The sequence below is a fragment of the Somniosus microcephalus genome, chromosome 9 (assembly GCF_052327205.1).
Source record: "Somniosus microcephalus isolate GS21.2 chromosome 9, FLI_Smic_1.0, whole genome shotgun sequence".
NCBI lineage: Eukaryota > Metazoa > Chordata > Chondrichthyes > Squaliformes > Somniosidae > Somniosus > Somniosus microcephalus.
The window spans coordinates 100365604-100392150 of NC_140995.1; the positions used below are offsets into that span (position 1 = coordinate 100365604).

At 47.6% G+C, this 26547-nt stretch overlaps 1 protein-coding gene across 1 annotated transcript in view; it reads left to right on the top strand.

The window, feature by feature from the left end:
• otofa (otoferlin a) overlaps positions 1–26547 on the top strand; it is a 214899-nt gene that overhangs the window by 182890 nt on the left and 5462 nt on the right. Inside the window, exons 38-39 of the mRNA XM_085998196.1 lie at positions 16646–16887; positions 23481–23659. Coding sequence (XP_085854322.1) covers positions 16646–16887; positions 23481–23659 — 421 coding nt within the window. The remainder of the gene's footprint in view (positions 1–16645; positions 16888–23480; positions 23660–26547) is intronic.

The window sequence follows — 26547 nt, forward strand, 5'->3', positions numbered from 1 at the left end:
GAAAATGCGGGCAGCGTTGGTTCGCCATGTGCTGGCCATCCCTCCACCGTTAAATTGTAGACTCGTGAGAGAGTCGGATCATTTCTTGTTTCATTTTCGATCATCGAATTTGTTACTGGTAGACATTCCACTATGGATGAGTGGAACATCTCTACCGGGTCCACTGTAGCCGCCTCTTCTACTACTGGCAACGGTAGGCGCGATAACCCATCAGCATTTCCATGCTGTTTGGACCTTTTGTATTCGATGTCATATTGGTGTGCCCCAAGTAACATGGACCACCTCTGTAGCCTTTGCGCTGTCATAGTGGAAACGGCCTTGTTAGGGTTGAATATGGACACCAACGGCTGGTGGTCTGTCAGTAATGTGAACTTCTTGCCCTGCAGGTAATGATTGAATTTCTTTACTCCCCACACAAGGCTGAGGGCCTCCCTATCTATCTGAGCATAATTTCGCTCAGCGGAGGTCAATGATCGGGACGCAAATGCGACTGGCCTTTCCAAGCCATTTGGTAACTTGTGTGAAAGTACTGCTCCAATTCCATAAGGGGAAGCATCACAAGCTAGACGAAGAGGTAACGTTGGGTTGAAATGAGCCAACACTTCCTCAGTGGTAATCAACGCCTTGCTTCTGCGAAAGGCCTTCTTACAGTCCTCGCTCCACTTCCATGGTACTTCTTTCCGCAACAGAGCATTCAGCGGATGCAGCACCGTGGATAGATTTGGCAGAAACTTGTGGTAATAATTAATCAACCCCAGAAACGATCTCAACTGTGATACATTTTCTGGAGCGGGGGCCTTCACGACAGCTTCTATATTGTCAGGTGACTTGTGCAGCCCCTCTTGGTCAATGACATGACCGCAGTACGAGATCCGTTTCTGGAAGAACTCACATTTCTGGCGATTAACTCGAAGGCCATATTCCTTCAACCTGGTGAGCACCAGTTTCAAATTTGCGAGGTGTTCCTCCTCGTCCTCTCCTGTAATCAGGATATCGTCCAAGTAACACTGAGTGCTTGGAATCCCCTGTAAGACCTGCTCCATGGCCCTCTGCCAAATTGCTGGAGCCGAAGCTACTCCAAAAACCAGTCTATTATAACGATACAAGCCTCTGTGTGTGTTGATTGTGAGATACTGGCGCGACTCTTCCTCGACTTCCATTTGTAAATATGCTTGTGCCAGGTCTATCTTGGTGAAGTGTTTCCCGCCAGACAATGAAGCAAAGATATCCTCAATCCGCGGAAGCGGGTATTGTACCGTGTGAAGCACCGGATTAACTGTGATCTTGAAGTCTCCGCAGATGCGGACCTTTCCCGGTCCCCCTGGCTTGTTACTTGATGAAGACTTCATGACGGGAACAATGGGCGTGGCCCACTCACTCCAGTCCACCTTAGACAGTACCCCTGAACGTTCAAGCTCTTCCAGTTCTGCCTCCACAGCAGGTCGTATCGCATAAGGTACTGATCTGGCTTTGAAAAATTTTGGGCTTGCATGTTCTGCAATCTTGATTTTTGCCTTAATTCCTCTCAGTGTTCCCAGTCCTTGCTGAAATACCTCTTTAGCTTCGTCCAATATTCTGGACAACCGTTCAGGTTTGACATCTTCCTTTCCGGAATCTACCGTCATTGTGTTTAGTGAGTGCCAGTCTATCTTTATTTTCCTGATCCACTCCCGTCCCAGAAGTGGTGGACCTCCCTCGGGTAGCACATACATGTCCATTCCTCGGTGATCTTTGCCCTTGTGTCTCACCTTGACTTTTATCTTTCCGATGGGGTATACTTTATGCCCCGTGTATGTCTGCAATACTATCTCCGTATCCCGTAGGGGAATATGTTTGAACAACTTTTTGTAATCTTGCTTATTCATGACCGTCAACGCCGATCCGGTGTCCACTTCCATTTTCACTTGGACTTTTGCAATCTGTAGTGTGACCCAGATAGTTTGTCGGTCAGCTTCTTTACTCACATTGTGAATCCTCAGACTACCCAGTTCCTTGCTGTTGGAGTCTGAATCCGAATTCTGTTCATCTGTACTCTTCCCAGTCACCTTATGTACCTTTCTGTACTTCTTCTGCGGTGACTTATTATTGCTGGTCTTCTTTCCTGACCGGCATACTTTAGCTATGTGACCAGGCTTGCCACATTTCCTACATTCCTGGTTTTTAAACCAGCATTGGTTCTGATCGTGTGTTGTCTTCCCACAACGATAACATTTCATTGTACCCGAAGTCATTTGATCCATACTGAGTACCGCTGTCTTCCGCTGCATTTCTGCCGTGCCTCTCGCTGCGGCTTCGTGCGATGCTGCAATAAGGACAGCCTTCTCAAGTGTAAGATCGTTCTCTTCGAGCAGTCATTTTTGTACTCCTTCCTTCGACATTCCGCACACGAACTTGTCTCTCAGTGCCTCTGACAGATTTACCCCAAACTGGCAGTATTTTGCTAGTCTACGCAGTTCAACCAGGTACTCTGCGTTGCTTTCCTCTTTTAGTTGCGTTCTCACGTAAAATTTAGATTGTTCCGCTAACATCAGCGGTGCGGGGTTCAAATGATCCTTCAGGACAGCAACAATATAAGCGAAAGACTGATCCGTCGGTTTAGCTGGTGATAGAAGATGCTTCAATAACCCGTATGTCTTCGCACCCATTGAGTTTAGTAAGGTTAGAGCTTTGTCATAATTTGCTATCTTATTGACCTTACAATATATCTCGATGCGTTCTACATACGTGGCCCAATCTTCCACATCGGAATCGAACCCGTTGATGTTACTACGCTTAGGCATCTTCACCCTCTTCCTGAGAAACAACAACGAAATATTTCTTTAACTTTTTTTTTCCAAAATGGCGGTTTCCCGCGCTTGTCTTCTTCCCCGCCTACTGGCGGCTTCCCGCGTTTCTTCCCCTGGCAGGAGGGGTAAGCTTTTCCCTCGGGCGACGACCGCTGGCTTTCGGGGTTCGCAGCCTGCGCGTCGGCTTCAGTGCGTTCCTTGTTCCCTTTTCTCGGCAGGGCAACCGGCGCTGGGTACAACCCGTTGACGGCGAACAGTTTCAGCCACTGGGCTGGATCTCGCTCAGTCTCCCTCGCTCGGGCTCTGTCTCTCCCGCTCGCTCGGGCTCTGTCTCTCCCTCAGCGGCTTCCAATCGTGCCTCCCAGCCCTCTCGCAGTCCGGTGCTTTCCTCCCCGGCTGCGGCTGAGTTCTCCGCGATTTATTTATTTTTATATCTTCCCGCGCCTTACGATCCCGGTCGCAGCGCTTCGTGGCCTCGGTCGCTGCCTGGCCTTTTTCGGCGGTCGCGGTCTAGCTGTCTCACGACGCCGTTGCGTCTCCCAGCCCGCTTGTACCGCGGCTTCCGTGCTCCACACTGCCCCAGTCTCAGCGCCTCTGGGCCCGACTTCTGTTCGGCTCCTTTCCCCTGACCGTGGTCGAGTTCACCGCCCTTATCCTCCGTTTATTTTTTTATTTTCCCTTTACTCACAGTCACCGTGGCCGACTTGCTTCTCGTGCTGATCGGCTCACTCACCACCGTGGCAGAAGGGACAATCAGTGCCTGTTGCTGATGGAAGGCTTCGTGTCTGAATTCTTCCTTCTTCCTTGCTCTGCAGACTCGAGTTTTCTCTCAGCAGAACGACGAGGGCGGGTGCCTCTTCTCGACGCTTGTTAACTGCTTCGGAAGTATTGTTGCTGCAGGGTAAGATCGAACTCGTCGCCACTGTAAAGTCTGTAGGTATTATGGCGAATTAATACACAGACTACAAGAGTAACTTTAACAGGACTTCACTATTCGAAGGTCAGGGCGAATCTGCCCAATAAATCCTGACACAGCACTTATATACCGGTGTGGTCACCGTCAGTATTACAGTATACAGCAGCCAAGATAAAGTAGTGCCACACCTAAAATAGTTCTCTTAAAGGTGGACGGTTACATACAATAGTTCTCTTAAAGGTAGAACAGTTACATACACTACACTAGCTGGAGTGCCCAGCGGTGCCGAGGATTTTTTGAGGGCGTGTTGTTATGAAAAAAGTAGAAATAATTTTTATATATATAAATGAGTTTGTCTGTCTGTCTGTCTGTGTGGGAAGGAGAGAGAGAGAGGGAAAGAGAGAGAGAGAGACTGGGGGGGGAGAGAGGCCCGGGGATCGAGAGAGAGACTGGGGGGAGAAGAGAGAGATGGGGGGGAGAGAGAGACTGGGGGGGGGAGAGAGAGACTGGGGGGGGAAAGAACGACTGGGGGGGAAGAGAGAGAGAGACTGGGGGTAAGAGAGACTGGGGGTAAGAGAGAGACTGGGGGGGAAGAGAGAGAGAGAGAGACTGGGGGGGAGAGAGAGAGAGACTGGGGGGGAAGAGAGAGAGAGAGAGACTGGGGGGGAGAGAGAGAGAGACTGGGGGGAGAGAGAGAGAGAGATGGGGGGAGAGAGAGAGAGAGAGAGACTGGGGGAAGAGAGAGAGAGAGAGAGACACTGGGGGAGAAGAGAGAGACGGGGGGAAGAGAGAGAGAGAGACTGCTGGATTTAGTTCGGGATTAGCCTGGAGAGAGAGGGGTGGAAGAAGCGCCTCAGGCCTGGCCTGATGGATGCCTGCGAAGGAAGGAACGAAGGAAGGAAGGAAGAAGGCGAGCTCTCCCTCCATCTCCCACCCCCTCACTCTTTCCCTCCCTCACCCTCTCTCTCTCCCCTCTCTCTCCCTGCCCCTGTCTCGCCCCTCTTCCCCTCCCTCCCCGCTCTCTCTCCCTCCCTCTCTCTCCCTCCCTCCCCTCTCCATCTCTCTCCCTCTCCCCCTCTCCTCTCCCTGCCTCTCTCCCTCCCTCCCCCTCTCTCTCTCCCTCCCCCTGTCTCTCCCTGCTTTCCTCTCTGTCTCTCCCTCCCGTCTCCCTCCCTCCCGTCTCCCTCCCTAGCTCCTCAGGCCCGGACACTGAGCCGAGCCCCGGGACCGGGCCGAGGGGGGGAAAGGCCAAGTCCCCGGCCCGCGGCCGCAAACGGAGCCGAGCCCCGGGACCGGGCCGAGGGGGGGAAAGGCCGAGTCCCCGGCCCGCAGCCGCAAACGGAGCCGAGCCCCGGGACCGGGCCAAGGGGGGGAAAGGCCGAGTCCCCGGCCCGCGGGCACAAACGGAGCTGAGCCCCGGGACCGGGCCAAGGGGGGGAAAGCCCGAGTCCCCGGCCGCAAACAGAGCCGAGGCCCGGGACCGGGCCGAGGGGGGGAGAGCCCGAGTCCCTGGCCGCAAACGGAGCCGAGGACCGGGCCGAGGGGGGGAAAGCCCGAGTCCCCGGCCACAAACGGAGCTGAGGACCGAGCCGAGGGGGGGAAAGCCCGAGTCCCCAGCTGGGGCCTCCAGCTCCACAAGGTGGGGAGACCTTCCCTGGAAGACAACTGAGTTCCTTCATACTTGAAATGGATCACTTCATTTCTAACTGTTCCTAAAAACTATTTAAAACTGAATTAATTTGTTCCTTTCCTTAGTTCCCTGTATTAAAGTTCAGGTTTTTAAGCACCCCATAGCTAAGAAGACAACTGCACTACATGATCTGGCATTAAGCCATATAGAACAGGAAGGTGGTAGCTGTTAAAAAGTGAATAAAAGTAAAAGCTGAGGTAAAGATGGCCGAATTAACGGCAGTTTGAAAGATTAGGCCCCGCCCACACACGCCATGAAACGCCCCCCCGTGACGCAGCGTGCTCCCCCCGTACGATTGGTCAACCTTCACATCACTCAATGCTAATGAGCGGATTTCCCCAGTATGATTGGCCAACCGCTAATGAGCGGAATTTTGAACATTTTTTGTCTACTGTCCGAACAATTTTTGTCTGACCAAAAAGTAAATACGCCTAATCATAACCTTTCTTTTGATATAACATATGTGTAGGTACGCTCTATAACTTTTGAGTGATGCCCGGACAGACAGACAAACAGACAGACACCACTATCCTTTTATATATATATAGATAGATAGATAGATAGATAGATGTGCTGAATATAAATTAATTTCAGCAAGTGCTCCAAAAGTATGCTTTATGTCTCTGGACGTGTAACTGTACTACCCTACGAGTCCAAATGTTTGGATTCTCCTTTTGATTGACACCCTGCCCTTCACAGGGTTTTTATTGTATTTTCCCTGATGTTGGAAGACTGTTAAGGTGTCCATGGATAATCAGACTTTCTCAATTGACATAGAATCCTTTGTAGCCTAACTGAAAGTGCTTCCATTCATAACCATCCCAGAGATAATCTACAACATTCAATATAAATCATGAATACATCACTAGCATGAACAGGAGGCTGAAACCTAGATGACTGACACTTAACTAACTCAAACCCGGTGGGCTGAAGCACAAAGGCAGACTGCACAACACTTGAAAACCTACAGAAAAAAACAAGTAACTTTAGAGATTGATGATTTAAAAGGAATTTTAGCATTTATAATTTGATATAATCACTAATCCATGAGTCTGGCTCATTTATGCCAGTGGCAGTTTAGTTATATTTCAATGTACGAGCCTGTTGGATTTTTGTATACTAGCAATTTTAATCTGAATGAAAAATATCCTTCTTTTCTCCAGCATTTTCAGCATGAGATATAAGCCTAGATAATACATTGCATGATATTAGTTTGTACAAAATTACTTTATCCATTATTTTAACAGAGACATTGAACAATTTATTGTATCACACAATGTAATTTGTAGACTTTGGTGCACAAAAGATTGTAACTCCTCACTAATTTATCTAATTAAACTGAACTCATTTTTGTTAATGAAGGTAGATAAGTCATTAATTCAGTAATATAATAAAGCAACAAACAATAAGAGTGTAAAATATGGCAAGGTGTAACCTGAAAAAGAGCTACAAATATGATTGGTATGGTGTCTGTGGTAACAGCATTTTAATGTGCATTATTTATTTTTTCCGGAGAGAGCTGAATTAATTTACTTTTCTTTCCAGCATGAATGCACATATTTCCATGCATGACTAGCGCTTAAGTTAATTTTGGGTTGAAATCTGCAGGGTCTTTATTATTCTTATTGAGCATGCAACAAAGTAACTAAAACATTTGCCTGTGGGTGCATGAGGGCTGCAATGTTTTAAACCTTTAAGTTAGGGTCAATAAATTATACTGGAAACCCTGTGAATGAAATGCATTTTGACTCATAGTAACCCCTCATTGTAGCACTCCCTGATGCACCACTGCCTCTAATGTAAATATAACTCTCAAATTGGTAAAGAAAGTACACATTCTCATTATAGGACAATTTTCATACAGCTCCCAAAGGTGGGATTATACCAAACAGTCATCTATTTTAGCACCTTTGGATATAACATATTTTCCTCATAATAACAATGAATATGTTCTAATTCATAAAGGTAGCCAATATCATACATAAAAACAGAATTATTTTAAATAAAGCTTTATCAATGATAGTTACAAGATGATCAATTGAACCAGCTAATAGCAAAGAAAACAAGTAAACATTGAATCTGTATTAGTTAGTTATTTTCTTCCCTTCTTTCAGATTTCAACCTCCTCTTGACCCACCTCCCCCCACCCCCAATATACACACACACACACACACACTCCCCCTCCCTGAAAACCCACTGTCCCCCTCCTGCAAGAGTGGGCAGACCATTTTCAGATGTCTGCTGTCTCTGTAACTTGCCACTAGGAGGTACATGAGAATAGTCGAGGTGGTTCGCCAGGAAATATGCTCTTCCTCCTCTCAGTTGGCAGCTCAGCTAAAGTCAGAAGTCTGTCAAGCATGAGTAACAGGTACAAACCTGCATGCTACTGCTCTTTGGCATATCACTTGATTTTAGGGCTATCTCGCCATCTTAATAAATTTGTGATAAATATATTTACATTTTTCCTGCTTCGGTTCCTCTTTAGATCCTCCCCGATACCAATACTGAGGGAACAACTGGAGGACTTGTGTCAGGCTTTTGCCTGAAGTTTTTATTAAATAATAACATCTTTTACAGAAGGCATGGTGCTTAAGGCATTCATTTAAGTTGATTATCATGGCCTGTTTCTTAGGCTAGAGCGAACAAAAAGCAATATTTTTCATTTTATCCACATGAACTATTCCTCCCGTCTGGAGCATTCCTGACGTCCAAATCATGGAAAGATTTGGAACCCACTTGAACACTCTACCAGCTATAGACGAATACACAGAGATGAAATTCTATGAAAAGAATAGAGAATCAGGGAACCAAAGGGAAATATTTTGTTAACAAATTGTAGACTATTGGTTCATGTTAACTTATAAGATGAAAGCAGAGCTAACAATATTAAAAGAAGAATTCTAAATTAGCAGTGCTATTGTGTCCGTTTCAGCTGTTGCTGTCATATAAGCATGTTTAATGCCTAACTGGACGACATGTTTATGCAATGAAAATTGCCATGTTGCTTGCAGCCAGTTCTAGTCAAGCATGATTATGTGCAATACATTACCCAGCAGTACCATCTGCAAAGAGGGGAGACTGAGTTAGTGGAAATTATAATCAGTTAAAAAGGCAGTATTCCATGTATTTTTGATAACCTTAATTCAGATAACAACAATTTTCAGGGGTCCCAACTGTGGACTACTTCTTGTCCATTCACCAATATTTGATGTAACAATGGGAATGTAACACAGAGGTGCAGAAAGCTGATAATAGCAGAATTCCTGTTGTGAAACCAAGTGATACAGACAGGCATTTTCAGAACCTCTCACAAGCTGATGGGGGCAAACCATGAACACCACCGGTTGCATTTGGTGTGCAACCTTGATACGGATTGAAATGTGAGACGGATCAGTCCTGTCAATAATTAACTTTAAATTGTATAAAGGCATTTAACCCTTTGAGAAGTGTAGGATATTTTGTACCCAATTAAAAGAAAACTTCTTTATTTTACTTAATGAATACTTCTCTAATTGTACTTACAACTGCTTTCTAATGGTTTTGAAAGTGGCTGAAACTCCTGCTGAGCAATATCATCTGCTAGGCTCCTTGTCAGAACAAAGAGTAACAAAAGGATGATATTGTTGGAAACAATCTAAACTTTTCAGGCCATTCCAACAGCGGCACAAACAAATCAAATAGACCACAAGACAACACATTAGGATCAGTACTCAAAGGGTTAAGTGAAATGAAGTCCACGGGATATTGTCTTTTTAATATTATTTTCTCTTTCCATTAAAAGCGATGATTTTCAACGGTTGTAGGTCAATATTGTGTTTCTTAGAATCACAGGCATGGGCCTTTTGGCATGGGCCATGTCAAACAATTATTATATTCTGTTAGTTTAGGTGCTGTTACTCAAATAACACCCTTGCTGTGTTAAGAGGTATGTTTTTTGAGCTTATGAATATATATTGTGTATTCACATAGAAGGGCACTGACTGGCCGAGAAGTTCACTAAAATCCATAATGTACAGTTCAATACAACTACCTTGAAACACTGCTTAAAAAGCAGTACAGTACAGTCGTATATTTTAAAATAATTACAGCCTATACAACATAAAATGGAGTTTCCTGAATTCCACAAAAAACATACCTCATTACAGGGAGTTGCTGTAATGGTGGTGTTTAGATGCTGCAGTGCGCTTATAGTACAGTTAAGTATCAAGTTGACTTTGCTTGCAGGTGAAATGCTGGCTGCATGTTTTTTAGGTATGCATGACTGAACAAAAATGTATATCATTGCTGACATGCAAGGTTCATAATATCAGTACTAAAGAGACATGGTCCTTTCCAAAAACCCAAAATGACAGGATCATAAAACTCTCGAGCACAGTCTTTTAGCCATTTTTCCCTCTCAGACATGCTAATGTTTTTGAATTGTGAAGGTGGTTGTTATACTCACTTTTAGGACAGAAGTGAAAATTCTCCACAAGCAATAAATACGGAGTTCTCGATGAATAGGCCTAAACTTAAAAATTATATTGTAGGACAAGGCTACTGCAGTGAAATCTTTATTTCAGTTCACTAATTTGAGCAATTAATTAATCTTGCCAACGGGGATGTGGGAAGTCAACTGTTCAACACTGTGAACAGCCATCAAAACAGATAAATTCTCAGCATTACAAAATTAAATGCTAGAAAAGCAGCAGGTACATGAGAACACCATCATGTACAATTTCCCCTTCAAGTCACACACCATTCTGACGGACATATATTGCCGTTCCTTCATCACCACTGAGTCGAAATCATGGAAGTTCCTACCTAACGGCACTGTGGGAGTACCTTCACCACACGGACTGCAGAGGTTCAAAAAATACCACCACCTTCTCAAATACAACTAGGGGTGGGCAATAAACGCTGGGCATGTCAGTGATGCCCATATCCCAAAATGATTTTTTTAAAATTGGTAACAGAATTTTCAGTTTATGCAAATTAAGATACAATATAATTAATGACCCCCCGAATGATTTAGTAGCTTTAGACAATGGGTACCTTAGCCATCCAGATCCAGGTTTGATCCTCGGTCTGTACCAAGTTAGCTGATTTTACCTGGGCAGCAGGATGGGCAGCTACAGATGGCCTCTGCATTAGGAGGGAGATAATCAGCCAAGTTTTTAACTCCTGAATGTTGTTGACTGTACCCTCTGCTGGAAGTGTGTGCGTGGGGGTGTCAGGTAAGTTAAAAGTTCTAGCGTTGCATTGCAGAAGTGGATAGAATTTTCATAATTTCTAACTTATCCCTATACAAATCTTTCCCATACAACTCCCTACGGCAAGAAAACTGCAGCCGTCCCCCATGCCATGATTGGTGTTAATAGGTTAGTTGGCTGGAAGGGTCAATTTTCCATTTCCCAAGGTGAAACACTTTCAATACCATATCGTTTTTCATCTCAGAAACTAGCTGGGAGCTGACATAACTCATGTAAAGGAACCAAGAGAGCGATTGATGGGCAGGCTAGGGTCACTAATGTACAACATTGTACTTGAGACTGCTTGAGCTGCTCTATCCCTTATCTATAGGTTACACCCACATATGTTTGTTTCCCAAAACCTGAACTTCTTCAGCCAAGAAGGCAGAGCAATATGAACTTTTCCATAGCCCTACCAATAGATACTTCATATCTGGCAATAGAAAGTGAGATTTTTTGGGGGAAAATCAATACATCTTGGCCTAGAAATTGGGTTGTTTGCGCCAGCGGTTAGCGCCTTAAGAGACCGAGAATTGGGGCGTTGCCTAATGTTGGTGCGGGCGCAATGAAGATAGCAACAACTCCCATATTGACTATACATTTAACGCCTGCGCTAAGTGTTTGCGCGCGCCCGCGAGCGCAAGCACATAATGACGTCATTTCATCATGCAACGCCTTTTAAGGGCGCCTGAGCGGATATTGGGTGGCGCCCGGAGCCTTAACGCCTAGCGCTATTAGTGACAGTTCGAGGGAGCGTTAGCAGGCCCTTCTCGGAGTCGGGGGGCGCTATTTAAAGGGGACAGCTCTAGTATAGAAGCTTCAGCCACTTGGCCTGTTCATTGCGATCGTTGGTGGAGAGATTTGGGGAGCTACTGTGGAGCAGAGTTTTTGGATTTTAGCATTAGAGTAATTGGGACCCTCAAACCTGTCCGGAGCAGTTGGAGCACTAGACCTAACAGCCTTCTGACCAACTGGCATCGGAATGGGAGATGCTTTGGAGGGCGACGGGCTCCTGGCCGAACACTATGAAGGGGCAGAAAGACGGCGGGAGAGAGGGCCGGGATTGGCCAGAAGGAGGAGGGGCAATGGAGGTTGCCCAATCCGAGGGTATGCTGCGAGGGTCTTTAGGGGTCATACCTTGACATGTTGGAGGAGCAGTGTGTGCGAAGGCTCCGAATCGGGATGGACGTTGTTACTGAGCTGTGCCACCTGCTTACTGAGGATCTGCAGCCGCATCAACGGTGCATGACCTCTCTGTCGGTGGCCGCTAAACTGACTGTTGGCCTCAATTTTTATGGCAACGGATCCTTTCAGTGAGCCATTGGGGACATCGCGAATATCTCTCAGGCTGCAGTCCACTGCTGCATCCGGCAAGTTACAGCTGCCCTTTATAGGAGAAGGCGTCAATTCATCACCTTCCCTCTGACCCTGGAGGAGGAGGAGAATGCGGATGAGGAGGAGGAGGAGCAGGAGGAGGAAGATGGAAGGGCTCCTGAAAGTGGAAGGGACATCCGTCACTGGCTCATGAGGAGTCGTCTCGAGGCCCCTCTGGCGGAATGATGAGTGTCTTAACTGCTGCGCACTTTGGATGTTTGAAAGCATCTGAAGGCCAGCATCACTGTAATTATTCACGTACACCTTAGCACATTTAAACTTCTCTTTATTGTCACAAAAGTCTTTCCTTACAGCAAAACAACATCATGTCAACAGAAACCATAACAAACAAAATAACAATAAACTCTTCGGCAAAGCCGCCAAACTGAACAAACTTTTTCCAACAATTCCAACAGGTGAGGGTCTCCTTGAGTTTGGGCAAAGAAACGTCTCAGGACCTCCCTCTACTGCTGGCCCCTTGATGGAGAACGACTTCTCTTTCGCGCTCGGCCCCTTCCCTCCCTGCTGCTCCTACGTAATTGAACCCCAGTGGCGGGGTGAAGGCTGGGGGACGCCTGCTGACTGTCTGGAAGCGCAGAAGCCCCTGATGGATGGCCTGGACGACCTCTGGGCTTGGAGGGTGCGGAGGCTGGCTGCTTGATCTGGCCATGGCTGGAAGCAGTGTGAACTGCAGGTGGTGGCAGCTGGACTGCAGACGTTCCAGCGGTGGCATGTGCACTGGTCACCTGCCGAGAGAGGACACCTGCACCATGGTCGGACGACACACTGGCTCTCGGAGGGGACCGGCTCGGCTCCACCGCCACAAGCGACTGCTCCACTGATTCCTGGCCTCGTGTGGTACTGGAAGGGCCCGGGGTGATCCTAGCTGAGGCAGATAGTGTGGCTGCAGTGAGAGTTCGCGTTGCCTCAATCTGGGTGTGGACGAGGCCGGCAAGTGACTGCGTGGCAGCAGTGAGGACCTGTGAGCCAGGTGCCAGTGCTTCGGAGAAGCCCTGGACAGTTCTTTCCATTGCTTCGGACAAGGCCGGTGCTGACTGCTCCACTGCCTCGGACAAGCCCTGGACAGACCTTTCCAGGGATTGTCCAAAGCCCTGAACAGTCCTTTCCATAGCGGCCTCGAAGCCCTGGACAGTCCTCTCCATAGTTGCTGCAAAGCCCTCGACAGACCTCTCCATTGTTGCCCCGAAGCCCTGGAGAGTCCTGTCCATTGTTGCCCCGAAGCCCTGGAGAGTCCTCTCCATTGTTGCCCCGAAGCCCTGGAGAGTCCTCTCCATTGTTGCCCCGAAGTCCAACACACTCTTTGCCAGTGAATCTATTGACTGAGGCATCCTCCCCACTGCAGCCATCAGCTCAGTGTGCCTGAGCCAGGCCTGGGTGCTCATTTCAGCCAGGCGACGCACCTCCTCTGCACTCTGTGCAGCAGTCATCACTACCTGCCTTGCCCTCCGGGGAGACGGTGGCCGAACTTGCCTACCCCCCTTGCGTTGCTGCATGCCGCTTGGTCCGGCAACTGCCTGATCATCAGAGCACCCCCCCTCCCCTCCAGGGAACTACTATCCCCAGTCTGTACATGTGTATACTCCTCTGAGATTGGAGCGGATGGGTCGGCTTCCTCCTGATCCTCAACTCCGGAGGCACTGGTAGCTTCAGGGTGTGGATCCCCAGTTGGTGATGCATCATCTGAAAGCAGGGAGGTGGAAGAGTGGCTTTACCAAAAGGACAGGTTGGCGGAAAGGCATGGCAGATTGGGGCAAGGCTCTGACATGGCTGCACACTGAGGAAGCATGCTGGCGGGGGGACCAAGTGGAAGGAAACAGCTGAAAAAGGAGAGAGCCTTACCCTCGCTGTCGGAAATGGGGTCGGCAGCTGCAGTGGTAACAGGACCAGACAGACGTCCTCCAAGAATCTGGTGCACTCTCTCCTCGAGATCCGTCAGAGTGACGACTTGTGGAGGTCCACCACCGGTTCGACGCTGCTCCCTCCGCATCATCGCCAGCTTGGACTGCAGGGGAAAGAAGGGGAAGTTCTGTAACATGATGCCTTGAGAGATCATCTCATGCCCCCCATGGTGCAAGGGCCCTTACATGATGCCTTGAGAGAAATGTCCATGTGTGTGCCCAGAAAGGGCCATGGGTGCTTGCTGACAGATGGCCATTGGGGCATCATGGCAACAGGGCCCTCGAAGTTAGGTGCAGATGGAGGGAATCAGAAGTTTGCATAACCAACACTCACCCTAACGACCCGAGTGAGGTCGTTGAATTTCTTCCTGCACTGAACAGGGGTCCTGGTCGCCAAGCTGTTGGAGTTGACCCTCTGAGAAACCTCCCTCCAAGATAGCCGGTAAGCCTTTTGACTCGGCCTCTTGCCATTGTCAGGATACAGAACATCTCAACGGCACTCAACTGCAGACACCAAGTGGTCCAGGGCCTCAGTGCTGAAGTGCTCTGCTCTCTGTCTCACCTTCTCCATCCTCACCAAGCTTGTTGCGCCAGAGAAGGGCGAGTGCCGATTCTGAGGCCTACAGGGCGTTGAGTGTAGCAGCTCAGGCTGACTGACCCACCCCTTTAAGAGCCGGCCGGCACCTGGAAGTCTCGTGGTTTCCGGTAATTGAGATCACCTGCGCTGTGCCCGTCCGCGACGATATTGGGTAGCGCCTGAACTTTTGCGCCTTAGGAGCCCCGTGCAATGTCTGAGTTAGCGCCTCAATCCCCTTTGGGGGCGATGCAACCCAATATCTCGCCAGGCAGCGATAAGTTTCGTCTGGCTATAAACTTTGCGCAGCACCAGTTCTAACGCCTCAAGCGGGGCTATACCCAATTTCTAGGCCCTTGTGTTCTACTTTGAAGCATGCAGTTAAAAAAATCTCCCATTGTAGCTGGTGAATTGAAGTTACAACAAACCTTAGAGCTCAAACCCAGCAACACCTGATTGTGAAGGAGATATTCTTTTCACTCCTCTCCAGAGTGCTCTAGGGGGTACAAAGTATAAATGATAGGAACAGCTAGATTACAGCTAGTGATGGTAGAAAACAAAGTAATTGGTTTATATACCCTACTGAAGTTGATATAGGCTCATGGTATCACTGTGGTTGACTAATATATGCTAGATTCTATTCTCGTGTAATGTATAGTTTGAGGCCAGAACAAAGAATTAATTTAAGAAACTGCCAGATGGTGTAATGGAAAGACTAGGATTGGTATTCTGGAGGAATGAGATCAAATGGACCGGTTTTTGCGGTGGCCAATTTCCTATGGCTCCTGCCGCAATCGCCAATTATTGTAAGTGGTTTCGCCCCGCCCGTAGCGAGCATGCAAACCCCCTTACTACAAGTTCTGGACGATAGGGATTACTGAGGACAGATTTGAACATGGACAGTGTTTTCGGGCTCACCCGTACAGTATTTATTAAGGTTAACAAAAACCACTCCACTCGCATACAGTACGAGCGGTGTGAACACAACAGTACAGTTTAAAACAGTACAACCCTGACTTGTCCAACAAGCCCCTGCCGTGCTGACTTACCACGGCCTAAAAATACCCTCCCATGAACTAAACTATCACAGGACCCTTCCAACGCGAAACCCCCTCTGGTTTGGTAGGAACATACAGGCACCCCCTCACACAGCTAAGTGATCTTGTGGGCGTGTAGGCTTGGCAATGCTCACCTAGATTGCCCTTTGATCTTGCTTGCATCTTCCTCCCGTACGTCTTGGCTACCTGGCTCCGTACCAGCCTTGCGGCATGCAAGTCCCAGCCTTAGTCAAAGTCCGTCTCGGTTGGAAGAGCAAGGCTCAGCTCCTCTTCGACGTTCCGTTGTGTGGAGGGCAGGACAGAGAGAGAGAGCTATCCAAACTGCTCTCTGATATACCCCTCCAATACACAGACCGCTGTCTGTGGTTTTAATGGACACATGGCCTCAGGGAAATGGTTTCCAGGCTTCCTCCCAGGTTTGGATAGTTTAGATCTCGTTTCAATCTCCCAGCCGATTAACTTAACGAGCTCATCTTCTCCAGAAACAATGAGTCGCCAGCTTCGTTATTCAAGACTTGGGAGTGGGCCTCTCGGGCCATTGTGCCCAAGGACAGTTCGTTACCATACGAATGCAACCTGGTTACGTGAGCCACCTTCAGCTTGAGTGGTTTTTCACTGCTTCCCCCCCACCACCCCCCCACCCCCCCAAACAGCCTGTCCAGTTTTTAATAAGGGTATATGTTCATAATCTAAAAGTCCATGGAGTCTGCACCAACGGCTACTGCTGAAGGGCTGCCTTCATCAGAACCTAACTTGTGACCATCACAATGTTCTTCCTGAATGCATTTGCAAACACGTAGTAGAAGTGTCCATTTAAAAACATTCTCTCATCCAGGATTCTGGGTGGATAAATATTGTCATCCACATCCATGCACAAAATCAATGCGAACAAGTTACTCCAGTTAGAACCCAGGCATAATTTGGACCATTCTTTTTACTAAACAGAGAAAATGCAAAATCTCCTAAAGCACAATTGCAGACAACAAGCTTTTTTTGGTTTGTACCAAGGAGGAATTAGTTGAATAAGTTCCCTGCTTTCATTTATTAGTAGGAGTCATTGTTGCATTAACTGTTATGGTGCTGGGTGTCTCTTCTAGCTGGCTGAAAGGGCAGCAGGAGGACAAGCAGGACACTGATGTCCATTATCACTCACTGACCGGCGAAGGCAATTTCAACTGGCGGTTTATCTACCCCTTTGATTATTTGATGGCTGAGGAGAAGATTGTCATCTCCAAGAAAGAGTCCATGTTTTCCTGGGATGAGACAGAGTACAAGATCCCAGCTCGTCTGACTCTGCAAGTCTGGGATGCTGACCACTTCTCAGCTGATGATTTCCTCGGTATGTTGCAATCCAGTTTCTTTGTACCATCCTATTGAAGCATGAAATCCAGGCGTTCTTTGGATGGCCAGTCTGAATGTGTGTTTATTATTAAGAATATTTCTTCTACTTTGAAATGGTTATAGCGCAGGAAATTAATCAAACGGCCTCCTTACGTGCCATGGTAATTGTGTGGCAGGTTAGGATCTGTAATTGACGTCAATGCTACCTACTTATAATCCATTGGGATAATCTAAACAAAGAATCAAATTGGATATATATTCCCATCCTCCATCTTCTGTAACTTCATCTCATCCAAAGCTCTCCTGCCTGAGCCCTATCCTGCACCAAGTCCCGATCACCCATCACTCCTGTCCTTACTGATCTACATTGTCTCCTGGTCCTCCAATGACCCCCAATTAAAACATTTCATCCTTGTGTTTAAATCCTTCATGGCCTTGCCTCTCCCATTATCTCTGTAACCTCTTCCAGCCCTGCAAATCTCCCTGAACTCTCTGTTCTGCCCCTCCCTTTGCTTCACCAGTGACAGCCGTGCCTTCAGCCACCCAGACCCCACGCTCTGGAATTCCCTCCCTAAATACTTTTGCATTTCTATCTCCCTTTCCCCTTTAAGACCCTTTTAAAAAATACCTCTTCACCTAAGCGTTTGCTCACCCCTCCTAATATCTCCTTTGGTTCAGCAGCTGGTTTTCTCCTTACACCTCTGTGAAGTGCCTTTTCTCTATGTTAAAGGTACTATATAAATCCTAGTCGTTAGATGGTGAAATCAGCCTTTTTCCAGATTTGATCTGAATTGCATTTTCCATACATTGACCCTGGTTTGCTTCAAAAAGTTTTAATGCTGGATTGAACAAGAACTCAAAAGCAATAATGTAACTGGGGATTAAAGGTTATGGACCAATTTAAAAAAAAATTTACTTGGATCAAGCCAGTTCACTAAATGTTAGTGAGGAGGTGGTGAAGTTCCACAGGAGTTCTCCCACTTGTCTGTCATAACTGCAAGTCTAGAATGTTGTTTTTCGGAGGTTTCTAGGCTCTTCTGCTGGTAGGGCGGGAGAATGGGAGAAACCCTGTGGAAATTCATGCCCAGGAAGTTGGTAACCTGCGATTATAATTAGAGAGAGGGGGAAGCTACAAAGACAAATAGAAAAGTATGTAGGCTGTAGGAAATATTTGACAGATCTCAGAGCATTAAATCTATAAATATTCAAGTTTTATTCCTGTTGGTGCACACGTGAGGCTATACAGATGTCCACAGCCACGCACCTGGCCAAGATATAAAGCCCAGGGTAAGCGACAAAAATGTAAAATGTATCACCTAGGAAATCATTGTATGCTTACACTAAAGTACCAAATACAAGTGCATTTTGAATTTCTCTGATACTTCAATGTGTAAAGCACAGGCCCTATATAATTGCAGTAAGACGTCTTTACGCTTATACTCAAATCCTCTTGTATTAAAGGCCAACATATCATTTGCTTTCCTAATTGCTTGCTTTAAGGAAGGAAATCTGCCGTCCACGGCAATGTGGTTGACTCTTAACTGCCCTCTGCAAGCCACTCAGTTGTAACAAACTGTGATGAAACACAATAATAAGAATGAAACTGAATGGATCACCCAGCATTGACCTCGGCACCGGGTATGGCTATGGCTATAGACACAGCAACGGCACACCCAGACCAGTCGACCAACATCTGGCAACAGCCTGACATAGTCATACTCATAGAATCATACCTTTCAGCCAATGTCCCAAACTCCTCCATATCCCTGGGTATGTCCTGTCCCACCGGTGGCACAGTGGTATACAGTCAGGAAGGAGTCCTCAACATTGACTCCAGACCCCATGAAGTCTCATGGATTCAGGTCAAGTATGGGGAAGGAAACCTCCTGCTGATTACCACCTATTGCTCTCCCTGTACTCTGGCTTGGTCGCACCACAACTGACCGAGCTGGCCGAGTCCTGAAGGACATAGCTGCCAGTCTATGCCTGCGACAGGTGGTGAGAGAACCAACACGAGGGAAAAAACAACTTGACCTCGCCCCCACCAATCTACCTGTCGCAGATGCATCTGACAGTATTGGTAGCAGTGACCACCGCACAGTCATTGTGGAGACGAAGTCCTATTTTCACACTGAGGACACCCTCCATTGTGTTGTGTGGCACTACCACTGTGCTAAATGGGATAGATTCAGAACAAATCTAGCAGCTCAAAACTGGACATCCATGAGGTGCTGTGGGCCATCAGCAGCAGCAGAATTGTGTTCCACCACAATCTGTAACCTCATGGCCCGGCATATTCCTCGCTCTACCATTACCATCAAGTCAGGGGACCAACCCTGGTTCAATAAGGAGTGTAGAAGAGCATGCCAGGAGCAGCACTAGACGTACCTAAAAATGAGGTGCCAACCTGGGGAAGCTGCAACACAGGACTACATGCATGCTAAAAAGCAGAAGCAGCAGGCTATAGATAGGGCTAAGCGATCACAACCAGCGGATCAAATCAAAGCTCTGCAGTCCTGCCACATCCAGTCATAAATGGTGGTCGATCATTAAACAACTAAAGGGAGGAGGAGGCTCCATGAATATCCCCATCCTCAGTGATGGTGGAGCCCAGCACGTGAGTGCAAAAGATAAGGCTGAAGCGTTTGCAACCATCTTCAGCCAGAAGTGCTGAGTGGATGATCCATATCGGCCTACACCTGAGGGCCCCACAATCACAGAAGTCAGCCTTCAGCCAATTCGATTCACTCCACGTGACATCAAGAAATGGCTGAGTGCATTGGATACAGCAAAGGCAATGGGCCCTGACAACATCCCAGCTATCGCGCTGAAGACTTCTGCTCCAGAACTAGCCGTGGCTCTAGCCAAGCTGTTCCAGTATGGCTACTATCCGACAATGTGGAAAACTGCCCAGGTATGGCCTGTCCATAACAAGCAGGACAAATCTAATCTGGCCAATTACCGCCCCATCAGTCTACTCGCAATCATCAGCAAAGTGATGGAAGGTGTCATCGACAGTGCTATCAAGCGGCACCTGCTCAGTGATGCTCAGTTTGGATTCTGCCAAGACCACTCAGCTCCCAAACCTCATTACAGCCATGGTCCAAACATGGACAAAGGAGCTGAATTCCAGAGGTGAGGTGAGAGTGACTGCCCTTGACATCAAGGCAGCATTTGACCGAGTGTGGCATCAAGGAGCCCGAGTAAAACTGAAGTCAATGGGAATCGGGGAAAACTCTCCACTGGCTGGAGTCATATCTAGCACAAAGGAAGATGGTTGAAGGTCAATCATCACAGCCTCAGGACATCGCTACAGGAGTTCCTCAGGGCAGAGTCCTGTGCCCAACCATCTTCAGCTGCTTCATCAATGACCTTCCCTCCATCATAAGGTCAGAAATGGGGATGTTTGCTGATGACTGCACAGTGTTCAGTGCCATTCACAACTCCTGAGATAATGAAGCAGTCCATGCCTGCATGCAACAAGACCTGGACGATGTTCAGGCTTGGGCTGATAAGTGGCAGGTAACATTCGTGCCACAGAAGTGCCAGGCAATGACTATCTCCAACAAGCGAGAGTCTAACAATCACCCCTTGACATTCAATGGCATTACCATTGCCGAATGCCCCACTATCAACATCCTGGGAGGTCACCATTGACCAGAAACTTAATGGGAGCAGCCATATAAAAACTGTGGCAACAAGAGCAGGTCAGACTCCCCAAAGTCTTTCCACCATCTACAAGGCACAAGTAAGGAGTGTGATGGAATACTCTCCACTTGCCTGGATGAGTGCAGCTCCAACAACACTCAAGAAGCTTGACGCCATCCAGGACAAAGCAGCCCGCTTGATTGGCACCCCATCCACCACCTTAAACATTCACTCCTTCCACCACTGGCGTACCGTGGCTGCAGTGTGTACAATCTACAAGATGCACTGCAGCAACTCGCCAAGGCTTCTTCAGCAGCACCTCCCAAACCCGCGACCTCTTCCACCTAGAAGGACAAGGGCAGCAGGCGCAGGAGAACACCATTACCTCCAAGTTCCCCTCCAAGTCACACACGATCCTGACTTAGAAGTATATCGCCAATCCTTCATCATCGCTGGGTCAAAATCCTGGAACTCCCTACCTAACAGCACTGTGGGAGTACCTTCACCACACGGACTGCAGCGGTGCAAGAAGGCGGCTCACCACCACCTTCTCAAGGGCAACTAGGGATGGGCAATAAATGCTGGCCTTCCCAGTGGTGCCCACATCCCATAAACGAATTGAAAAAAAAATTGTTGTAAATTATGTATTCTTTAAATGCTAGCCATTACTTATCTGCCATCATCCCTTTTAATGTAGTTTCCCAATCTACCTTAGCCAACTCGCCCCTCATACCTAGTAGTTTGCTTTGTTTAGATTTAAGTACCTAGTTTCAGATTTAACTAAACCACTTTCAAACTCAATATAAAATTTTATCATATTATGGTCACTCTTCCCGAAAGGCCCCTTTACTACAAGGTTATTAATTAACCCCTTCTCATTGCACAATACTAGATCTAAAATAAGCTGTTCCCTAGTTGGGTCCTGAACATACTGGGGGAAAAATTCAGTTGGTAGCACCACCCGTTAGCGCCTTAAGAGGGCGCTAAGTGGGGCGCAAACCAACTAGCGGCCGGGTGCAGCACTGCCCACGCCTCCAGCAAAATTCAGCGGGAGGTTAGTGGTGGCGCTAACTAGTAGCGCCCTGCGGCGCTGCGCCGCTGGCGATGATGTCATTGGTGTGCGCAGCGCCCCGGCCACGATCTTCGGGAGCGCCCCCTGATTTACCACCGGACGCTATGTCCGACAGGGTCAGGGGGGCGTACCTGCGGCCAGGGAGGCGCAATTTAACGGCGAGGTGCGGGGCAGCCATTTTTTTGCTGGCCGCCTGCCAGCACCTGCCTGCGCTCCCGTCCCCGGCCTCCTGAACCCCCTCCCCCCCCGCGGAGTGCCAGCTGTGCTCCAAGAGCCCGGCACTTCTCTTGGGCGCCGGGCTCTTTTGCCTGCACTCCCGATCCCCGGGGGCCCAGCTGGGCCCCGGGTTGCGCTGCACAAGGCCCCTCCCCTTTAAGAAGGGGAGGAAGGCCTGCAATACCGCGGCGCAACGTGCCGCAGCGTGTGGCGCTGCGGCACGTAGCACCACGATATTCACTCGCAGCGCCCCAAGAGGGAGACGGGGCGCTTCCAGCAGCGCCCCGCTTCCCTCTTGGGGCGCAACCACTCAATTTCCGGCGCAAGCGCACTAATTTTTCCGGGGCGCTACTTTTAGCGCCCCGGCAAAGTTAGCGCCTCAATTGTGGCGCTACTCAATGTTTAGCCCACTGATCTAGAAAACTATCTGGCATACATTCCATGAATTCGTCCAAAATTCTATAGACTCTGGAACAGTTCCCATGGATTGGAGGATAACTAATGTAACCCCACTATTTAAAAAGGGTGGTAGAGAGAAAATGGGGAATTATAGACCAGTAAGCCTGACATCGGTAGTAGGGAAAATGCTAGAGTCCATTATAAAAGATGTAATAGCAGAGCATTTGGAAAACAGTGACAGGATCGGACAAAGTCAACATGGATTTACAAAAGGTAAATCCTGCTTGACTAATCTACTGGAATTTTTTGAGGATGTAACTGGTAGAATAAATGAGGGAGGACCAGTGGATGTGGTGTATTTGGACTTTCAGAAGGCTTTCGATAAGGTCCCGCATAAGAGATTAGTGTGTAAAGTTAAAGCACATGGGATTGGCGGTAAGGTACTGTCTTGGATAGAGAACTGGTTGGCAGACAGGAAGCAAAGAGTTGGAATAATTGGGTCTTTTTCCGAGTGGCAGGCAGTGACTAGTGGGGTACCATAGGGATCGGTGCTAGGACCCCAGCTATTCACAATATATATAAATGATCTAGATGAGGGAACTAGATGGAATATCTCCAAGTTTGCAGATGACACAAAGCTGGGTGGGCATGTGTGCTGTGAGGAGGATGCAGAGAAACTCCAGTATGATTTGGACAGGTTGGGTGATTGGGCAGATGCATGGCAAATGTAGTATAATGTGGATAAATGCGAGGTTATCCACTTCGGTGGCAAAAACAGGTTATTATCTGAACGGCAATAGATTGGGAGAAGGGGAAGTGCAACGAGACCTGCGTGTCTTTGTGCACCAGCCGCTGAAGGTAAGCATGCAGGATGCAGCAGACGGTTAAGAAGGCAAATGGTATGTTGGCCTTCATAGCAAGAGGATTTGAGTACAGGAGCTTCATCACCCTCGGACAGGGAATCGTGATCGTAAAGCATTTTGACATGAGGTGACGCCTTGGCTCTGTGGCTGACACACAACAGAAAAACCTCAGGCTTCAGAATTTGCTCAAGGTTGACAGTTCTGGTCCTGGTTCTGCTTTAGTTCTGAGGAACCTGGTGACATTTTACAGGAAGGCACCAAGTTGTCCAATGTCAATCAACAATGTTAATTACACCATTTCAAAAGAGGCATTTCTTTAGATATAGAAGCAAAATATCCCGAGGCATTTTCTTTTAACTCAGCTGTTACTTTATCCATTTTTTTTCCTGGCAGGTGCGATTGAACTGGATCTGAACAGATTTACACGGGGAGCAAAAACAGCCAAGCTCTGCACAATTGAAATGGCGACAGATGTATCTTCCTTTCCCATAGTCTCCATTTTTAAACAGAAGAGGGTAAAGGGCTGGTGGCCATTCGTGGCCAGAAATGAAAATGATGAAATGGAGCTTACAGTAAGAAGTTTTTTTTTGGAGTTTGGAAACTGATTTTGTCTCTTATAAAACAAGATGGCCGCATTAACACTAAATAGCCCAAATGGACTAAATGTATAAAATTCATTTTCTCAATGTGTTTTCTCTTCGAGTGGGAGCCTGCCATGGTCGTACTGTGCTGAAAATGAAGAAAATAGCATTTTATTATCGCAGCTTTAACTTACAAAGTGAAGCCTCTCTTAACAATCACTTATATCAAAGCTTTTTATATTTTATAAAGGTCCCCAGCTCTATCCCTGTTCTGAAGAATACCCAAAATGAGTTTCAAATCGGGTTATTCGAAGCAAGGTTCATTGGGCTAGAAATTCATGTGTTTAACGTCACACATTAGTGCCACAAGATGGCGTTAAAATGCCGTTCAGAGCTCTACCGCCAGCTGATGGCAGTTCCAGCGCCGCACGCCATATCTGTCTTGCCAGTAGCGCTGCCGGTAAATTTGATCGCTGGGGACATCGCAATCACAGAGATCATGACATCAGTGAGTGTGCAATGCTCACTTGATGCCCAATCTCCCAACTTCAATTTGGCCATTGAACTCACCAGCTGGAGAAAGCAACATCAAGTTGAGGTGGCGAGCAGCAGGAAGCCGGCTCCAGCGATGCTATTTAAAGGGATCCTCACCAATCACTCGCACCTGACAGGGCTTCAAAGTTTGATTGGCTGTGTGCTAATTCCTGCTACTGCAAAAGTTTTCTTTAGTCATTTCAAGGTTATTTGGTATCAGGGAGTGTTCTGGCAAATACAAAACTCCCTTATTATCTTTGAAACGCTTCAATCACTTGTTAAAAGTCATGGGGACTGTACTGGCAGTGGACCTTGCTCTCCAGGATCTATGAAAGAGGGAGCGGAGGCAGCGAGAAAGACGGGAACTTATGCCCAGAGGGAGGAGGAGGGCCATCAGGGCTCTCAACAGGAGCCCTTACCCGCTGAGGGTCTTCCAACAGCACTTCTCTTACCTTTAGTTTAGCGAGGAGCAGTGTATTAGGAGGCTTCGCTTTACCAAGGAGGTGGTCACAGAACTCTGCCACCTCCTGCAACCAGACCTCCAGCCTCAGACCAGGGTGCCCACAGCTCTCCCAGTGGCAGTCAAGGTCACCACGGCCCTCAATTTCTTCACCAGTGGATCTTTCCAGTCTGCAGCAGGAGACATAGCTAACATCTCACAATTCGCTGTCCATTGCTGCATCTGGGAGGTCACTGAGGCTCTCTAAACCAGGAGAAGGGACTACATTGGCATTCCAATCACCAGAGAGAATCAGGACGAGTGTGCATGTGGCCTTGCCAGGATAGCAGGCTTCCCCATGGTGCAGGGCACCATCAACTGCACCCATGTGGCTTTGTGCGCACCGTATATTAATCCTGAGATCTTCCGTAACCGCAAAGGCTACCACTCACTTAATGTGCAGTCAGTGTGCAACCACACACAGTGAATCCTCAATGTCAATGCCCGCTACCCTGGCAGCAGCCACAATGCCTTCATCCTGCACCAGACTGGTGTGCCAGCACTCTTCCAGCCAACACGTCAAGCTCAAGGGTGGCTGTTCGGAGACAAGGGCTATCCGCTCTCCACCTGGCTCATGACTCCCCTCCGCAACCCCAGCACTCATTCCCAGCACACATATACTGAGAGCCATGCTGCCACTAGGAACATCATCGAGCAGACCATCGGCCTACTGAAGCAACGGTTCCACTGCCTTGACCGCTCGAGTGGAGCCCTCCAGTACTCACCCGAGTGGGTGTCTCATTTCGTGCCACCAAGCAGAGACTGCATGAGAGCAGTCTGAGTTTCCGCTGCAGTGTTAAGACATTGGGTCACTTCCACCTGTACTGCAATGGAAGCTGCAACATTGCCCATCATGCGTGTCATCATGTCTGGGTTGCCAGGGTCTCTCTGGGAGTGTACCATCATTTGCAGACTAGAAATGATGGGCTCCATGCTCTGCAGGAGCCTTGTGCAATGTTGCAGGCAGACTCCTCCACGCTCCTTGCCATTGCCATTGCCGAGAGCAATAGTCACTAGATGGAAATCAAGAGTGGGAATACTCGCTGACTAGCCCAGGGACACGGATGACAATCATAACACCCCCCCACCACCATCCCAGCTGAGATTAAGTAATTTGGCACGGAACAAGGATTGGATCTGGGACCTTCTTGACCTGTTCGCAATTGGAGCACTGCATTTGCCAACCAATTCATTGGCGGAGCCCTTTATGTTTTGTGTTTTAATAATACATTGAAAGAAGTGGTGTTCCACCTCCTCCCCTACTAACACTAGTTGCTGAAGCTTGGGAACCCATTCGGGTTTATACAAGACAGAAATTTTTACCAAAATAAAGGCTGGGAATAAGCTGCTTTCACCAAATAGCCAAATAGTTAATCTCAGGTATATAAAACAAAAATGATTATTTTTCAGTAAGCCAAGCGGCAACCAATCTACTCAAGAATCTCAGCCAATCTCATTGCTAGGATTTGACACAAGAAATTCAATTGTTTTCCTAATTGATTTATAAGGTCTCAGTTTTATTGTCATTTGGTTGTATGACTTTGGTAAGGAGAAAGAGGAGGCTCATTTGCCTAGGTGACTAACAATGAATGAATACAATTGAGGTGATGGGAGCATTTTCCTAATATTATTTCTGTTGGATTCTGTTTGACTATAATTACTTCCCATACATTTCAGTGATAATTTACATGCAGCAGAGGCAGTTCTTTGACAATTTTTACTGCAGTATTTGACTCAGAGTGAATCAAGATGTAATATCACTTAGAGTGGCGACATCCTGAAGTACGAAGGCCACATTTACTATAGATTGCACACGTGGGTCTCACTTCTCTTTTCCAAGTTTTGC